General features: G+C 43.6%; 1 protein-coding gene across 2 annotated transcripts in view; it reads left to right on the top strand.

Annotated features, from left to right (window-relative positions):
* Positions 1-19,998, top strand: part of RMDN2 (regulator of microtubule dynamics 2) — a 157,588-nt gene that overhangs the window by 111,774 nt on the left and 25,816 nt on the right. For both annotated transcript variants that reach the window (XM_069769014.1, XM_069769016.1), the window contains one exon: positions 18,864-18,962. In XM_069769014.1, the coding sequence (XP_069625115.1) occupies positions 18,864-18,962 (99 nt within the window). The remainder of the gene's footprint in view (positions 1-18,863; positions 18,963-19,998) is intronic.

Here is a 19,998-nt window from a genome sequence, read left to right as displayed (position 1 = left end):
ACTATATACAGGGGAGATGACACACAGATATATACTATATACAGGAGAGATGACACACAGGTATATACTATATAAAGGAGGAGATGACATACAGGTACATACTATATACAGGAGCAGATTACCTACAGGTATATACTATATACAGGAGGAGATGACACACAGCTATATACTATATACAGGAGAGATGACACACAGGTATATACTATATACAGGAGATGACATACAGGTATATACTATATATAGAAGGAGATGACATACAGGTATATACTATTTATAGGAAGAGATGACATACAGGTATATACTATATATAGGAGGAGATGACATACAGGTATATACTATATATAGGAGGAGATGACATACAGGTATATACTATATACAGGGGAGATGACACACAGCAGGTATATACTATATACAGGGGAGATGACATACAGGTATGTACTATATACAGGAGATGACATACAGGTGTATACTATATATAAGGGAGATGACAAACATGTACCGTATTTTTCGCTTTGTAAGACGCTCCGGATTATAAGACGCACCCCAAATTTTGAGGAGAAAAATAGGAAAAAACTATTTTTTAATAAATTGGTGGGGCGTCTTATAATCCATGCGTCTTATTACTTACCGGGGGTTGTGGTTGTGGTGGATCAGGGTCCCAGGCTCGTTGCCGGAGGCAGGAGTGGAGCATTGCTGCAGGCTGGGATGAGGGGGTCTGCAGGGGGCTCCTGTGCTGCAGGGGGGCTCCTGTGCTGCAGGCTGGGATGAGGGGTCTGCAGGGGGCTCCTTTGCTGCAGGCTGGGATGAGGGGTCTGCAGGGGGCTCCTTTGCTGCAGGCTGGGATGAGGGGTCTGCAGGGGGCTCCTTTGCTGCAGGCTGGGATGAGGGGTCTGCAGGGGGCTCCTTTGCTGCAGGCTGGGATGAGGGGTCTGCAGGGGGCTCCTTTGCTGCAGGCTGGGATGAGGGGTCTGCAGGGGGCTCCTTTGCTGCAGGCTGGGATGAGGGGTCTGCAGGGGGCTCCTGTGCTGTAGGGCTGTCTCCGGTGCTGCGGGGGGCTCTGGCTACATTTTGTGAAAGACCAGAGCCCCCCGGCAGTTCTTCCATGCGTTCCAGTATGACTAATTCCGGGAAAATGGCCGCCGGAATCTCGAGAGATGAGATCTCAGCGCTGAAATCTCATCTCCCGAGATTCCGGCGGCCATTTTCCCGGAGTCAGTCATACTGGAACTAACTCCGGGAAAATGGCCGCCGGAATCTCGAGAGATGAGATCTCAGCGCTGAAATCTCATCTCCCGAGATTCCGGCGGCCATTTTCCCGGAATTAGTCATACTGGAACGCATGGAAGAACTGCCGGGGGGCTCTGGTCTTTCACAATATGTCGCCAGAGCCCCCCGCAGCACCGGAGCCTTCAGCATCACCCGGGGCAGCAGCGGACAACCCCGGCAGTGGCGGCGGACGACAGCGGCGGCAGGCGGTAGCGGCGGCGGACACCCCCTCCTCCCAGCCTGTAATGGTAAGCGGTATATCCGCTTTGTTAGACGCACCCACATTTCCCCCCCAAATTTGGGGGAAATAAAGTGCGTCTTACAAAGCGGAAAATATACTGAGGTGAAAATGAGAGGTGTGAGGTGAAAATGAAAAGGTGTGAGTGCAAAATGAGAGGAGTGAGGGAAAATAGTGTAGTGATCGGAAAATGACAGATGTGAGGTCGAACTGACAAGTGTTAGGCGGGAATGAGAGGAGTGAGGGAGAAAATGAGAGGTGTGAGGGAGAAAATTAAAGATGTGATTGGGAAAATGAGAGGCGTGATGGGAAAATAAGAGAAGTGACGTGCTATAACTAACCACAGATATTTACTATGCCCAGGCAACGCCGGGCTCTTCAGCTAGTAGTTACTATAATTCTTACATGTAATTGGAATAAATGGCGCTATAACAATAAATAATAATAATAATAGTCAGTCTTAAATTGTGCCATCTATATATCACTATTTAGAAGGTATCTTGTTCTGTGGTTAATGTGCAAAAGGAATTTTTTTTTCAAAGCTATATATGCATAGAATTTAATGATCATCAAATAAAGGTAAACGTACACTTTGTGAGTGACGACCTCCCGCCACTCGCATAATTAAACTGGACTCTGTTCAGACCAGTCGGCTTGCAGCTTCCACCCCCGTGCACGTCAAAAAAGGCATACTGATGTCCCCCACCTTCCAGGACACTTTTCAGAACCTCTTCACTAGGTCTTACAATGATGACTATATCACTTTCATGACCATCAGTCTCCTCCAGTATTAGGCTATGTGTACACGTAGAAAAATCTGCTGTGGATTTTTCAGCAGCGGATTTGATAAATCTGCAGTGCAAAACTGCTGCGGTTTTTACTGCGGATTTATCGCGGTTTTTAATGCGGATTCTGCTGCGGTTTTCCATCTGCATTTTTCTATTGGAGCAGATGGAAAACCGCTGCGGATTCCGCACAAAGAATTGACATGCTGCGGAAAATAATCTGCTGCGTTTCCGCGCGACTTTTTCTGCAGCATGGGCACAGCGTTTTTGGTTTCCCATAAGTTTACATTGTACTGTAAACTCATGAGAAACTGCTGCGGATCCAAGTTTTGCATTTTCATAAGCATAACAGAAGAAACTGCACCATACAATTTGTTGTGCAATTTCTCCTGAGTACACCGATAACTAATATGTAGAGGAAAAGTAATGTTTGGGTTCACTTTCGAACTTTGAAGGGAAGGAGCGCCATTTGACTTTTGAAAGCAAAATTTTCTGGAATAATTAGGCTGCCGTCACACTAGCAGTATTTGGTCCGTATTTTACATCAGTATTCCTCAGCCAAAACCAGGAGTGGGTGATAAATCCAGAAGTGGTGCATATGTTTCTATGATACTTTCCCTCTAATTGTTGCACTCCTGGTTTTGGCTCAGGAATACTGATGTAAAATACTGACCAAATACTGATGGTGTGACGGCAGCATTAGCAGACATTATGTTGTGTTTGGAGAGCCCCTGATGTGCCTACACAGTGGAAACTCCCCACAAGTGACACCATTTTGGAAGCTTGACCACTCAGGGAACTTACGGTATCTAGATGTGTGGTGAGCACATTAAAACCTCAGGTGCTTCACAAGAGATTTTAACGTTCATCCGTGAAAAAAAAAATGCTAGAAGAGCAGGGCTCCCCCTCATTTGACCCCATTTTGAAAATTATAACCCTTTGATAATTTATCTACAGATGTAGTGGCGATTTTTACTCCATGTGTGTTTTCCAGAAACAAACAAGAATGGATGTTGCTGAGTGAAAATCGCAAACACACCATTGTAGTGACCAGTACATAATGCCCAGCAAATACTTCTGGAGATGTGCACCCATAAATTAGGTGGGCTCTCATCACTACAGAAATGCCAAACATGTGGGTGATAAATGTGGTTTAGACAAACTGGGGTTCAGAAAGGAAGGGGGCATTTGGATTTGGGAGCGCAGAACTTGCTGAATTTCTTTTGAGGGGCGAGGAGCCATGTAGCTTTTCCAGAGCTTTTGTGCTACCAGTAATGTGGAAGCCCCCTATATTTCTTTTAACAGATGATGGACCTGAGTGGGGTCTTTTTTGTGGATTAAGTTGAAGCTTTTATTTGGAACAATTTACATAACATTTAGGATCAGATTTGTCCGGCGCACAACGCTGAGCGCTTACTTTGGTGTTTCCATCTAAATCTTGAGTGACGTGATTCAGATGAAACCACCGAGGGATCCATTCACTATAATGCGGCAGCAGAGATACTCTCGACTCCATCTGTCCTCTGTTCAGCGTTGTCTTTCTTTTTAGAAGTGCACAAAACTGTGGTCGACCGCACTTTTATACTTGCCTAAAAACATGGACATCGCCGGATCACATGTTCTATGATGTCCACAGTGCCTCCATCTGCCTCATTATAGGGAATCTCTTCTGCCGTGGGTTCTGTCTGAATCATGTATTTTTGAGATGTACACACAAACCCCGGTGTAAGCACTCAGCACCATACACAGGATAAATGTGCACTGAGCCTTACTGCAATCTTTGTGAGGCAGAATGATAAAATCAACATCCAGCGAAGAATTGGTTTTATTTATTTTTACACCGTTCCTTGTGCGGTATAAGTGATTTGGCGACTTTATTCTTCGGTTCGGTGAGATTACAGCAATACCAGATTTATGTTGAGTTTTTATGTTTGGCTGTTGTCACACACTAAGTAACACTTTTTATTGCAAAAATTATTTTTTGCATCTTCATATTTAGGCAGCTATAATTTTTCCATATTTCAACCGACCCAGTCATGTGATGGCTTGTTTTTTTGTGGGATGAGATTAAATTTTTATTGGTACCATTTTCGGGCACATGACATTTTTTTAATCGCTCTCTATTCCATTTTTTGGGAGGTAGAATTAACAAAAACCATCAATTCAGGAATTGTTGTTTTTTTTTTTTTTGGGGGGGGGGGGCAAACCAAGAATAGTTATATAAGTGAGGTGAAGCGATAGGCAAATCAAAAGAAATGCATTTTTAGGCAACGCCTAAATCTGTTGGTATTGGTAATTCATTGAATTGAACTGGGAAATACATTCCAGAGAACTGTTGCAGCACAAGTGAAGTCTTGGAGGCCGGAGAGGGAGGTTCGGATTTTTGAGGATGTTAGCCTTAGGTCATTAGCAGAATGGAGGGCATAGGTAGGGTGATATACAGAGCTGAGGGGGAAGATGTATGGTGGTACTGAACTGTGGAGCACTTTGTGAGTGAAAGTGGGGAGCTTATATTGGACCCTATAGCGGAAGGGCAATTAGTGCAATGACTGGCACAGGGTATAGGTAACGGTTAGAGAAGAGCGTGATCCTGGCTGCTGCATTAAGGATGAAATGGAGAAGGGAGAGTTTAATAAGAGGGAGACCAATTAGTAGATAGTTGCAACAGTCCTTATGAGAATGAATAAGAGCAACAGTTAGAGATTTTGCATTGTCAAAGGTAAGAAAAGGTAAAATTATAGAGATATTTTGGGGGTGTAGGTGACGTGAGCGAATAAGTGAACGGACTGATTGAAAGATCTGAATCAAATATTACCCCAAGATAGTGGGCATGTTGCTGAAGAGTAATGGTAGAATCACACACGGAAATGGCAATATTGGGGGTAGGTAGGTTAGTAGAGGGTGGAAATACAAGGAGTTCAGTTTGACAGATTCATTTTTAGATAGAGGAAGGACACAATGTTAGAGACAGTGGAAATCCAATCACTGGTATTTTGTAGTAAAGCAGGGGTGATGCCAGGAGACAATGTGTATAATTGCATGTTATAAGCATAGAGATGGTACTAAAAACCAAATCTACTGATGGTTTGTCCAATAAGGGCAGTATATAAGGAGAAGAGGAAGGTACCTAGAACTGAGCCCTGAGGAACCCCGACAGTAAGGCAAAGAGAGGAAGAGGAGCCAGCAAAGGATACAGTGAAGGAGCGGTCAGAGAGGTAGGAGAACCAAGAGCGAGCAGTATCCTTGAGGCTGATAGAGCAGAGCATAATGAGGAGGAGCTGGTGATCCACTGTGTCAAATTCTGCTGAGCGATCCAGGAGAACCAGCAAGGAGTAGTGGCTATTAGATTTAGCTGTTAGCCGATTGTTAGAGACTTTTGTACGGGCTGTTTCAGTATAGTGTAAGGAGCAGAAACGAGTTAGAAAATGGGGCAAGAGCGTTATTTGAGAGATGGCAGATTAGACGGGAGTGGACCAAACGTTCCTAGTGATAAATGAAAGATTAGAGACAGGTCTGTAGTTAGCAATGCAATTCTGGTCAAGGGATTTTTTTTAATAAGTAATGGCTGTATACTGGTATGTTGAAAGGAGGAAGGAAAGATACCAGATGAGAGAGATTAACTATTTTAGTTACATGAGTGGTTACAGCCAAAAAAAGGGACTGGAGGAGATATGAGAGAAATAGGTTACTGATGCAGGTAGTAGGGTGAGAAGATGGTGACGTCTTCATTTGTGACAGGTTCAAAGACAGTGAGCTAGACGCAGTGCAGGGGGGAAGATAATATATGATTAAGGGAATTAATGTGATCAAATTTTTTCTTTTAAATAATTGGCCAGATCGTCAGCGCTGAGGTTGCTGGTCAGAGCCTGCAGTCTTGGACTGAGAAGAAAGTGAAAAGTGTCAGTCATTTAGGATTGTTGGATTGGGAAGTGGAGTGTGGTGAAGTATGTTTATTTGGAGAGGTGAAGAGTAGGGTTGAGCGACCTTGACTTTTTTAGGGTCGAGCCGGGTTTCGCGAAACCCGACTATCTCAAAAGTCGAGTCGAGTGAAATCGGCCGATCATGGCGAAAAGTCGAGGATCGACCGAAACACGAAACCCAATGCAAAGCCAATGGGAATTATTATTTTATTTTTTTTCTTTCTCTCTCTCTCTCTCTCTCTCTCTCTCTCTCTCTCTCTCTCTCTCTCTCTCTCTCTCTCTCTCTCTCTCTCTCTCTCTCTCCCTCTCCCTCTCCCTCTCTCTCCCTCTCTCTCCCTCTCTCTCCCTCTCTCCCACTCTCTCCCTCTCTCTCCCTCTCTCTCCCTCTCTCTCCCTCTCTCTCCCTCTCTCCCTCTCTCTCCCTCTCTCTCCCTCTCTCCCTCTCTCCCTCTCTCTCTCCCTCTCCCTCTCTCCATCTCTCTCCCTCTCGCTCTCCCTCTCCCTCTCTCTCTCTCTCTCTCTCTCTCCCTCTCTCTCCCTCTCCCTCTCTCTCTCCCTCTCCCTCTCTCCATCTCTCTCCCTCTCCCTCTCTCTCCCTCTCCCTCTCCCTCTCTCTCTCTCTCTCTCTCTCTCTCTCTCTCCCTCTCTCTCTCTCCCCTCCGTCCGTCCGTCCCTGAACTGAAAAGCTGGTGTTACACAGTGCAAATCGCTACAGCGCACAAGCGACAACATGGCGATAGGCGTCCACGCCCCTAAGACCTATGTCATCACTCTGCCCATGCCCCTTCATTGGCTGAAAAAAATGGCGCCAAGCGCGTCATACGAAACGCGACTTTGGCGCGAAAGTCGCGTACCGCATGGCCGACCCCACACAGGGATCGGGTCGGGTTTCATGAAACCCGACTTTGCCAAAAGTCGGCGACTTTTGAAAATGAACGATCCGTTTCGCTCAACCCTAGTGAAGAGCAGAGTTGTATGTTTTAAGCACAAGCTTAAAATGGATGAGATCTTCGACCAGATTGGATTTTCTCCACAGACGTTTGGTACACCTGGAGCACCACTGTAGAAGAGGTGTTTATAGTGTGTGCCAAGGTTGCTGATGTTTCTGGAAGTATGATTTGCCTGACAGGTTGCCTATAATCAGAGTGAACAGGCTCTGTTGGAGAATAGCGCCCTGGTTGATCCAATTACATTTGCAATTTCATGTCAAGAGCCAGATCAGAACACCTCTTTTCCAATGAACAGAATATGGCAAGGCTCGTTAAAAGGTCGATATTTACTGTTAAGTTTGCTATTTCCAATAGGTGGCACTAGAGTTTAAATCCACTTCCTCTCTTAACCCCTTCATGACCCAGCCTATTTTGACCTTAAAGACCTTGCCGTTTTTTGCAATTCTGACCAGTGTCCATTTATGAGGTAATAACTCAGGAATGCTTCAATGGATCATAGCGGTTCTGAGACTGTTTTTTCGTGACATATTGGGCTTCATGTTAGTGGTAAATTTAGGTCAATAAATTCTGTGTTTATTTGTGATAAAAACGGAAATTTGGGAAAAATTTTGAAAATTTTGCAATTTTCACATTTTGAATTTTATTCTGTTAAACCAGAGAATTATGTGACAAAAAATAGTTAATAAATAACATTTCCCACAAGTTTACTTTACATCAGCACAATTTTGGAAACAACATTTTTTTTTGCTAGGAAGTTATAAGGGTTAAAATTTGACCAGCGATTTCTCATTTTTACAACGAAATTTACAAAACCATTTTTTTTAGGGACCACCTCACATTTGAAGTCAGTTTGAGGGGTGTATATGGCTGAAAATACCCCAAAGTGACACCATTCTAAAAACTGCACCCCTCAAGGTGCACAAAACCACATTCCAGAAGTTTATTAACCCTTCAGGTGCTTCACAGCAGCAGAAGCAACATGGAAGGAAAAAATGAACATTTAACTTTTTAGTCACAAAAATGATCTTTCAGCAACAATTTTTTTATTTTCCCAATGGTAAAATGAGAAACTGAACCACAAAAGTTGTTGATCAATTTGTTCTGAGTACGAAGATACCTCATATGTGGGGGTAAACCACTGTTTGGGCGCACGGCAGGGCTTGGAAGGGAAGGAGCGCCATTTGACTTTTTGAATGAAAAATTGGCTGCACTCTTTAGCGGACACCATGTCACATTTAGAGAGCCCCCGTGTGCCTAAAAATTGGAGCTCCTCCACAAGTGACCCCATTTTGGAAACTAGACATCCCAAAGAACTTATCTAGATGCATAGTGAGCACTTTAAACCCCCAGGTGCTTCACAAATTGATCCGTAAAAATGAAAAAGTACTTTTTTTTCACAAAAAAATTCTTTTAGCCTCAATTTTTTCATTTTCACATGGGCAACAGGATAAAATGGATCCTAAAATGTGTTGGGCAATTTCTCCTGAGTACACCGATACCTCACATGTGGGGGTAAACCACTGTTTTGGCACATGGTAAGGCTCGGAAGGGAAGGAGCGCCATTTGACTTTTTGAATGAAAAATTATCTCCATCGTTAGCGGACACCATGTCGCGTTTGGAGAGCTCCTGTGTGCCTAAACATTGGAGCTCCCCCACAAGTTACCCCATTTTGGAAACTGGACCTCCCAAGGAACTTATCTAGATGCATACTGAGCACTTTAAACCCCCAGGTGCTTCACAGAAGTTTATAACGCAGAGCCATGAAAATAAAAAATAATTTTTCTTTCCTCAAAAATGATTTTTTAGCCTGGAATTTCCTATTTTGCCAATGGTAATAGGAGAAATTGGACCACAATTGTTGTTGTCCAGTTTGTCCTGAGTACGCAGATACCCCATATGTGGGGGTAAACCACTGTTTGGGCGCACGGCAGGGCTCAGAAGGGAAGGCACGCCATTTGGCTTTTTAAATTTAAAATTAGCTCCAATCATTAGCGGACACCATATCGCGTTTGGAGAGCCCCTGTGTGCCTAAACATTGGAGATCCCCCACAAATGACCCCATTTTGGAAACTAGACCCACAAAGGAACTAACCTAGATGTGTGATGAGCACTTTGAACCCTCAAGTGCTTCACAGAAGTTTATAACGCAGAGCCATGAAAATAAAAAAAAAAATTTCTTTTCTCAAAAATGATTTTTTAGCCCAGAATTTTTTAATTTTCCCAAGGGTAACAGGAGAAATTTGACACCAATATTTGTTGTCCAGTTTCTCCTGAGTACGGTGATACCCCATATGTGGGGGTAAACTACTGTTTGGGCACATGCCGGGGCTCGGAAGTGAAGTAGTGACATTTTGAAATGCAGACTTTGATGAAATGCTCTACGGGCGTCACGTTGCGTTTGCAGAGCCCCTGATGTGGCTAAACAGTAGAAACCCCCCACAAGTGACCCCATTTTGGAAACTAGACCCCGAAATGAACTTATCTAGGTATGTGGTGAGCACTTTGAACCCCCAAGTGCTTCACAGAAGTTTATAACGCAGAGCCGTGAAAATAATAAATACGTTTTCTTTCCTCAAAAATAATTATTTAGCCCAGAATTTTTTATTTTCCCAAGGGTTACAGGAGAAATTGGACACCAAAAGTTGTTGTCCAGTTTCTCCTGAGTACGCTGATACCCCATGTGTGCGGGTATACCACTGTTTGGGCACACGTCGGGGCTCAGAAGGGAAGTAGTGACTTTTGAAATGCAGACTTTGATGGAATGGTCTGCGGACATCACGTTGCGTTTGCAGAGCCCATGGTGTGCCTAAACAGTAGACACCCCCCACAAGTGACCCCATTTTGTAAACTAGACCCCCCAAGGAACTTATCTAGATATGTGGTGAGCACTTTGAACCCCCAAGTGCTTCACAGACGTTTACAACGCAGAGCCGTGAAAATAAAAAATCATTTTTCTTTCCTCAAAAATGATGTTTTAGCAAGCAATTTTTTATTTTCTCAAGGGTAACAGGAGAAATTGGACCCCAGTAATTGTTGCGCAGTTTGTCCTGAGTATTCTAGTACCCCATATGTTGGGATAAACCACTGTTTGGGCACACGTCGGGGCTCGGAAGTGAGGGAGCACCATTTGACTTTTTGAATACAAAATTGGCTGGAATCAATGGTGGCGCCATGTTGCGTTTGGAGACCCCCTGATGTGCCTAAACAGTGGAAACCCCTCAATTCTAACTCCAACACACCCCTAACCCTTATCTCAACTGTAGCCGTAACCCTAATCACAACCCTAACCCCAACACACCCCTAACCACAACCATAACCCCAACACCCCTAACCTTAACCACAACCCTAATTCCAACCCAACCCTAACCCTAAGGCTATGTGCCCACGTTGCGGATTCGTGTGAGATTTTTCAGCACCATTTTTGAAAAATCCGCGGGTAAAAGGCACTACGTTTTACCTGTGGATTTACCGCGGATTGCCAGTGTTTTTTGTGCGGATTTCACCTGCGGATTCCTATTGAGGAACAGGTGTAAAACGCTGCGGAATCCGCACAAAGAATTGACATGCTGCAGAAAATACAACGCAGCGTTTCCGCGTGGTATTTTCCGCACCATGGGCACAGCGGATTTGGTTTTCCATATGTTTACATGGTACTGTAAACCTGATGGAACACTGCTGCGGATCCGCAGCCAAATCCGCACCGTGTGCACATAGCCTAATTCTAAAGGTATGTGCACACGCTGCTGAAAACGCTGCGGATCCGCAGCAGTTTCCCATGAGTTTACAGTTCAATGTAAACCTATGGGAAACAAAAATCGCTGTACACATGCTGCAGAAAAACTGCACGGAAACGCAGCGGTTTACATTCCGCAGCATGTCACTTCTTTCTGCGGATTCCGCAGCGGTTTTACAACTGCTCCTATAGAAAATCGCAGTTGTAAAACCGCAGTGAAATGCGCAGAAAAACCGCGGTAAATGCGCGATAAATCCACAGCGGTTTAGCACTGCGAATTTATTAAATCCGCTGCGGAAAAATCAGCAGAGGACCAGAATACGTGTGCACATCCTTAACCCTAACCCTAACCCTAGTTCTAACTCCAACCTTAGTGGAAAAAAAAAATTCTTTATTTTATTATCGTCCCTACCTATGGGGGTGACAAAGGGGGGGGGTCATTTACTGTTTTTTTATTTTGATCACTATGATAGGTTTTATCACAGTGATCAAAATTCACTCTGGAACGAATCTGCCGGCCGGCAGATTCGGCGGGCGCACTGCGCATGCGCCCGCCGTTTTGGAAGATGGCGGCGCCCAGGAAAGAAGACGGACGGACCCCGGGAGGCTCGGTAAGTATAAGGGGGGGAGATCAGGGCACGGGGAGCATCGGAGCACGGGGGGTGGATCGTAACACGGGGGGGTGGATCGGAGCACGGGGGGGTGGATTGGAGCACGGGGGTGGATCGGAGTGCGGGGGGTTTGGATCGGTGTGCGGCGGGGTGGATCGGAGTGCAGGGGGGTGGGATTGGAGCACGGGGGGAGCGGACAGGAGGACGGGGGAGCGGAGCACAGGACGGAGGGGAGCGGACCACAGATCGGAGGGCTGGGGGGGCGATCGGTGGGGTGGGGGCACATCAGTGTTTCCAGCCATGGCCAATGATATTGCAGCATCGGCCATGGCTGGATTGTAATATTTCACCAGTTTTTTAGGTGAAATATTACAAATCGCTCTGATTGGCTGTTGAAAGTGAAACTGCCAATCAGAGCGATCGTAGCCACGGGAGGGTGAAGCCACCCCCCCTGGGCTAAAGTACAACTCCTCCTGTTCCTGCAGGCCGGGTGAAATTGGAGTTAACCCTTTCACCCAGCCTGCAGGAGCCCAATCTGCGTCACAGGTCGGATTGGCACGGGTTTTCATGACGCATACGGTGCGTCAAAGGTCGGGAAGGGGTTAAGTGGCAATTTGCATATTTAATTTCCTAGAGAAGCATGCATGATGTATAGGTCTCTTCACTCTGACATGCCAGGTCTCTCTCTCCCCCCTGCCCTCCCCACGCTCTCCGCCACCCTCTTTCTCCCCCCTCTACCACTCTCCCCTTCTAACCCTTTCTCTCCCCTCTTTCTCCACTCTCTCTCCCTTCTCTCTCCGCTCTCCCTTCTCTCTCTCCACTCTCTCTCCTCTGTTTCCTCTTTCTCTCTCTCCTCTCCCTGTGTGAAAAGGTGATTGCCCCCTAAACCTAATAACTGGTTGGACCCCATTAGCAGCAACAACTGTAATCAAGCATTTGCAATTATTATCAATGAGTCTTTTACAATGCTCTGGAGGAATTTTCCCCACTTATCTTTTGCAAAATTGTTGTAGTTCAGCCATATTGGAGGGTTTCCGAGCATGAACTGCCTTTTAAGGTCATGCCACAGCTTCTCAATCGGGTTAAGGTCAGGACTTTGACTAGGCCATGCCAAAGTCTTAATTTTGTGTTTCGTGGACTTACTGGTGTGTTTTGAATCATTGTCCTGCTGCATAACTCAAGTGCGCTTCAGCTTGAGGTCACAAACAATGTCTGGGCATTCTCCTTCAGGATTTTTTGGTAGACAGCAGAATTCATGGCTCCATTTACCACAGCAAGTCTTTCAGGTTCTGAAGCAGCAAAACTGCCCCATACCATCACACTATCATCACCAAGTTTTACTTTTGGTATGATGTTCCTTTTCTGAAATACTGTGTTCCTTCTACATCAGATGTAATGGGACATACAGCTTCCAAAAAGTTCAACTTTTGTCTCGTCAGTCCACAGAGTATTCTCCCAAAAGTCTTGGGATCAACAAGATGTTTTCTGGCAAAACTGCGGCAAGTCTTTATGTTCTTATTGCTCTTAAGTGATTTTCATCTTGGAACTCTGCCATTCAGGCCATTTTTGCGTAGTCTCTTTCTTATGGTGGCGTCATGAACACTGACCTTAATAGAGGCAAATGAGGCCAGCAGTTCTTTGGATGTTGTTGTGGGGTCTTTTGTGACCTCTTGGATGAGTCGTCACAGTGTTCTTGGTATAATTTTGGTTGGCTGAAATGGCTTTTTAACCTTTTCCAAAGTGATATATCTCAATTACTTTGTTTCTCATTTGTTCGAGAGTTTTTTTTCCATCACGGCAGGATACGTAGGTTTTGAGGATCTTTTTAGTCTACTTCACTTTGTCAAACAGGTCAATAATCAGGCCTCGGCGTGGCTAGGGAATTTGAACTCCGTTTCCCAAAGATGTTATAAACCACAGTTAATTTATGTTTTAAGGAGGGGCCAATCACTTTCGGACAGGGACCTATAGGTTTGGATTTATTTTTACCTTAATAATAAAGACCTTCATTTAAAAACTGCATCTTTGGTTTACTTGTGATAGCTTTGTCTATATTTAAATTTGTTTGTTGATCTGAAACATTTAAGTGTGACAAACATGCAAAAGAATAGGAAATCGGGAAGGGGGTAAACACTTTTTCCACACAACTGTTTGTCATTACATTTAATACTGCCCCAGAAAAAAATTCCAATATAATTTTTTGCATGAATGAAACATATAATAGATGAACACATATCTACCACCATCAAAATATACTCTTTCTCCCATTCATTTTCTCTTTCTCCTTTTTCGAATACATGCCATAACAGATTTTTTACATACTCCTTTTTGATTTCATCCATATGTGCCTCTATAGAAGACCAAATCACACTTACTAAAACAAAGAGGAGCAGGCTAGTCAAAATAGTACTGTACTTATCAAAGGACAGTTTATTGGTTGAGCTTTAGCCTAGGGTTCCTGATGGTAAAGTTGCTTTCAGTTTTATTACTATAGAAGATACAGTGATACGGAAAGTATTCAGACCAATTAAATTATTAAATTTTGCACTCTGTTTCATTGCAGACATTTGGTAAATTCAAAAAAGTTCATTTTTTCACATTAATGTATACTCTGCACCCCCATCTTGACTGGAAAAAGAAACAGAAATGTAGACATTTTTGCAAATTTAAAAATCAAAACTGAAATATCACAGCTACAAATAACATGCTGCAATATGACAGTGCGCACACATCCCATACGAAACAGAGTCTCCCATATAGTCAGATGATAAGGTACCGTAAAATCACTAGTGACCACATTCAATATAAAGAGCAAGTAAATGATCTGAAATCACGCTTTATTGAAAGAGGTTACCCAAGATCTTTATTGCAGCAAGCTGAAAAACGTGTAGAGAAATTCACACAAATGGATCTTTTAAAAAGGCAAAAAATTAGACACAATAAAAGACACATACAAAAAGACAAAGGTGAACAAAAATTTAGTTTCATACTATCATAAGAAAAAACTGGCACATGTTGCTGGCTGACGAAGACTTATCAAAAATAAGCATGCTCAGTCCACAGTTCGCATATAAGCGCACAAAAAATTTAGCCGATGTGTTGGTGCATAATCGCACCTTACCTGAGGAAAGAAACTGGCTGCAAGCTATAACTCCTCCTGGCAATTATAAGTGTGGAAACTGCAACTTCTGCCAATTTCATGCCACTGAAAATCCTTTACAAATTGGTCCCATAAGACACAGTCAATGACTTTATTTCCTGCAAAAGTAAATATGTAGTGTACATACTATTCTGTCCCTGTTTGTTTAATTATATAGGGAAAACCATCCCCTCCATGTCAACCAGATTCAGAGAATATTTTAACTCTAGAACTACTGGAAAAGGATCTTTGAGATTAATTAAACACATGCAAGAGGTTCATAATGCTAATCCCAGACTATTGCGATTTGCTGGTTTAGAAATTGTGAAATACCCGCCACAAGGAGGAAATCATAATATAATTCTTTTACAGCATGAAGGGAAATGGATTATGCAAACTAATGCTCAGGGCCCAATAGGGTTGAATGATAAATTAGATATGTCAGTCTGCTTATAAAAATTCTGTGTTAAAAAATTGCCCGGTTTGCATTATGTGATTAAGTGTTTTTAACAATGTTGTAACTCTATGCATATATGTAAAAAATGTCTTCATGTTTTTAAGGAAAAGAGAGAAAAAAACAAACAAAAAAACACATTGTTTTCTATGTACACATGATGATCGCTATACCTTAAAAGGGAAGTGACATCATGGTTAATCACGCACCTGGACCCGTTGAAGCGCAGTCCGCGCAAAACGGCCGTCGTCCTCGGTCACTTTGCCCCCTTGCATATACCTGCAGCTGTTATTATGATGTCCTTAGTCCACGCTATTCAGATCCTTTGCTCAGACACTCATATTTAAGTCACATGCTGTCAATTTCCTTGTGATCCTCCTTGAGATGGGTTCTACTCCTTCATTGGAGTCCAGCTGTGTTTAATTAAACTGATAGGACTTGATTTGGAAATGCACACACCTTTCTATATAATACCTCACAGCTTACAGTGCATGTCAGACCGATCAATGAGAATCATGAGGTCAAAAGAACTGGCCAAGGAGCTCAGAGACAGAATTGTTGCAAGGCGCAGATCTGGTCAAGGTTACAACAGAATGTCTGCAGTACTCAAGGTTCCAAAGAACATGGTGTCCTCCATAATCCTTAAATGGAGGAAGTTTGGGACCACCAGAAGTCTTCCTAGACCTGGCCGTCCAGCCAAACTGAGCAATTGTGGGAGAAGAGCCTTGGTGAGAGAGATAAAGAACCCCAAGATCACTGTGGCTGAGCTCCAGAGATGCAGTAGGGAGATGGGAGAAAGTTCCACAAAGTCAACTATCAGTGGTCCGACGGAAGCCTCTCCTCAGTACAAGACATATGAAAGCCCACATAGTTTGCTAAAAGACACATGAAGGACTCCCAGACTATGAAAAATAAGATTCTCTGGTCTGATAAGATGAAGATAGACCTTTTTGGTGATCATTCTAAGCGGTATGTGTGGAGAAAAGGCAGGCACTGCTCATCACCTGCCCAATACAATCCCAACCGATACCGAACAACCATGGAACATGAGCACGGGAATAGTTAGAAATAGGCCTTTATTTATAAAAGATGGCAATGATTACATGAAAATATTTAAAAAAATAATAAAAAAAATATAATAAAAAATTCCTCAAGAACAGGATGACATAAGATAATACTAATACTCAGCTGAATAGCCCCCGATAACAGAGAAATAATGTTTTCTTTTTGGTTGTGCATATCATAAGGTGCATAAAATATATTAGGTGCAATAATTCCATAAAAAACATGTGTATAAAAATTTACATATATTTTAAAATATAATAAAACAATATATGTGTAAAAAATATACGTACAAAGGCTCAACAGCACTGTGCAAAAGGTGCCAAAAAGTGCATAATAAAGAGTGATTATAAACCATAAACACAATTGTTTAAAGTGCCCAAGTGCACAGACCTCCTTCATCAGGGGAGACGAAGGAGATACATCCGAAACGCGCGTCGGGTGCCCGCAGGTTCAGGACTCCGCCTACCCCCCAGGTATATACTAGATATATGGTTGTGCTATCTTACTCCTGGTGCATGATCACATGCTGTTTGGCCTTTATATAGGTCTGTGCACTTAATGATGAGCCCCATATTTTGCTCCAAACAGAATAATGAGCCCAATATTATGCTCCATACAGAGTAATGAGCCTCATATAATGCTCCATACAGTATAATGGGAACCACAGAGTACTCCATACAGAATGAGCCGCATATATTGCTCCATACGGAATTGACCCCATATAATGCTCCATACAGTATAGTGAGCCACATATAATTTTCCATACAGTATATGATGGGCCCCATCTATTTCTCCATATATAATGGGCCTCGTATAATGCTCCATACAGTATATGATCAGCCCCATACAGCATACTGAGTCCCATATATTGCTCCATACAAAATGGGCCCCATATAATACTCCTTACAGAATGGGTCCCATATAATGCTCCAAAAATAATTGGCCCCATAAGATGCTCCATGTATAATGGGCACGATATAATGCTCCATATATAATTGGCCATATAAAGGCAGAAGGCGCGCACTGGTGACGTCATCGCGCCCTCTGACCTGAACGTCACAGTCAGAGGATGGAAGACGCTGAAGCACTTGAAACTGGAGAAGTAAATAACGCAAGTGCTGGGGCCCGGAGCAGGCGGGGGGTCCACTTGCGCGCCCGGCACTATAGCACACCAGTGTCCCAGATGGCGAGTGGGCCCCCTGCCTGCTCAGGGCCCCGGCACTTGCCCGGGTGTGCCGGGTGCTGACGCCGGCCCTGGAAGTGACCCTTAGACAATTACCGTATTTTCCGCTTTGTAAGATGCACTTTATTTCCCCCAAATTTGGGGGGGAAATGTGGGTGCGTCTAACAAAGCGGATATACCGCTTACCATTACAGGCTGGGATGAGGGGGTGTCCGCTGTTGCTACCGCACGCCGCCGCCGCTGTCGGGGTTGTCCGCTGCTGCCCCGGGTGATGCTGGAGGCTCCGGTGCTGCGGGGGGCTCTGGCGACATTTTGTGAAAGACCAGAGACCCCCGGCAGTTCGTACATGCGTTCCAGTATGATTAATTCCGGGAAAATGGCCGCCGGAATCTCCGGAGATGAGATTTCAGTGCTGAGATCTCATCTCTCGAGATTCCGGCGGCCATTTTCCCGGAGTCAGTCATACAGGAACGCATGGACGAACTGCCAGGGGCTCTGGCCTTTCACAAAATGTCGCCAGAGCCCCCGCAGCACCGGAGACAGCCCAGCAGCATCGGAGACAGCCCTGCAGACCCCTCATCCCAGCCTGCAGCACAGGAGCCCCCCTGCAGACCCCCTCATCCCAGCCTGCAGCAATGCTCCACTCCTGCCTCCAGCAACGACCCTGGGACCCTGATCCACCACAGCCACAACCCCTGGTAAGTAATAAGACGCATGGATTATAAGACGCCCCACCAATTTATGAAAAAAAGTTTTTTCCTATTTTTCTCAAAATTTGGGATGCGTCTTATAATCCGGAGCGTCTTACAAAGCGAAAAATACGGTATATAGTAGATGATTTGAGCACTATTTGGTGAAAGTAATGTGCCGCTTATACTTTTCTCATGCATCTTGCTCGTATTTGGTCCTTTTGGCTACATTATTATTGACACATTTATGCTTTATAACCGCATACTGTTCACTTACTAATCATGACTTACTGTATGTCAACTGTTTGCCAGAATTTTTCGATTAATGCCGTGTTGCTGTTTTTTTTTTTTTTTAAGTGTCCTGATCTCCACCTAACCTTTTTTGGACCACCATTAGATTTTTGGATCCTTAAGAAAACGTAAATACTTTATACATCCATGGCGGAGAAAATCAAAATACTCCCGCCGTCTTAAAAAAACAAAACAAAAACGCGTTCCTGTTAGACAAATGGCTGTATTTAATAAGAGACATATACAGTAGTGTTAATCTTCACCGCTTGACTATTCCTCACCCACTGAGCATTCTGTCTGCCAAAAAAATGAGATGCTCTAAAAAAAAAAAAAAAAAAAAACAGCTGTGACGGCTAAAAGATTTCTAAGACACATACAAGAAACTATAGACTAGCTTTCTGTCATTACTGTTAATTTTTTTTTTTTTTTAAACTAAGCACAAGTGTTTTGATTTCTAAAAATGTAGTTTTCTCCAAGAAAAACCTGGTCATAACGAAATATCTTTTTTTGAGCCAAATAGTTACTTGTGTCTCCTCAGGTCTCTCAGTTGTCTTGGATTGAGAGAAAGGTTGCTGCTGCTCTTTTCGGAAATCCTCCCACTGCGACAGTCCAAGAGGCCTTGCAGAATTTTCTCAAGGTAAATATTTCCGATTTTCTTATAAATGGGATGATGTCTGCTTATTTGGGAAATTGTACTATAAATGAGTGACCACTTCGTATCCGAACCCTATATTTGGTTTCCATGACATCAAAACTTGAATAAAGATATTGAGTAAACTGAAAACTCTGGCACAAACATTTTCCACTACAAGGACCGATATATAAAACTCTCAATACTGCGACTTTAACATTGATGGCCAATCCTTCAGATAAGTTATCAATGTCGTGAGGGGTGCAACACCCAGCACTCCCACCAATCAGCTCAGTTGGAGAGTTACACAGCTCCGTCAACAGAATATTGGCCGTGGTCGGGTACTGCACATCCAGCCTCTATTGATTTGAACAAGTGGTGGATGTTCATTACCCGGCCACAGCCACTAGACATTCGATGGAACTGGGCAACTCCACAACTAAGATGTTCTGACCGACACCTGGAACAGGTGTCACCCCACCTATCATACATTGATGACGTATCCGAAGTATAGGCCATCAGTGTTAAAGTACAGGACAACCCCTCTAACAAATCTTAAGCCTAAAGTTTGTTTCCATTCAATGTAGAACAAAATGATATCCTGTTTAAAGAATGTCGGAAGAAATTATGAATTTCTGCTGTACAGAGAATTCCTGATGTGTATATGGAAGTCTCCATAACAAGTTTTGGAGGTGCTGAATCAGTCTTCAGTAGTCGGTAAAATAAAAGGGTAATCATTAGCGCAAGTACTTCACTAGGGCACTGACCGGACGTGCTCACCTTTGCTTGCAATTTCAACTTTTATTGAAAGAGGACCTGTCACTTGCCATAAATACTTTTGTTTGTTTGTTTCCTGATCTAAATGCTGCTGTTCTCCTGAATCCGGCATTGCTTTCATTTGTTGTTTGTTCTTGCATCTCTCTGTTCTTGAGCATATGACCCTTGTTCATAAATCTAGTTTTGTTAGCCAAGGGGGCGTGGTTGTCAACTTTTCACGATGACTTAACGAAACTAGATTTATATAGAAGGAGGAATGGGCCAA

This window comes from Ranitomeya imitator, chromosome 5, assembly GCF_032444005.1.
Source record: "Ranitomeya imitator isolate aRanImi1 chromosome 5, aRanImi1.pri, whole genome shotgun sequence".
In the NCBI taxonomy this organism is placed as follows: Eukaryota; Metazoa; Chordata; class Amphibia; order Anura; family Dendrobatidae; genus Ranitomeya; species Ranitomeya imitator.
Note: the sequence above shows the minus strand (reverse complement) of the source record. Positions and strands in the feature narration are given on the sequence as shown.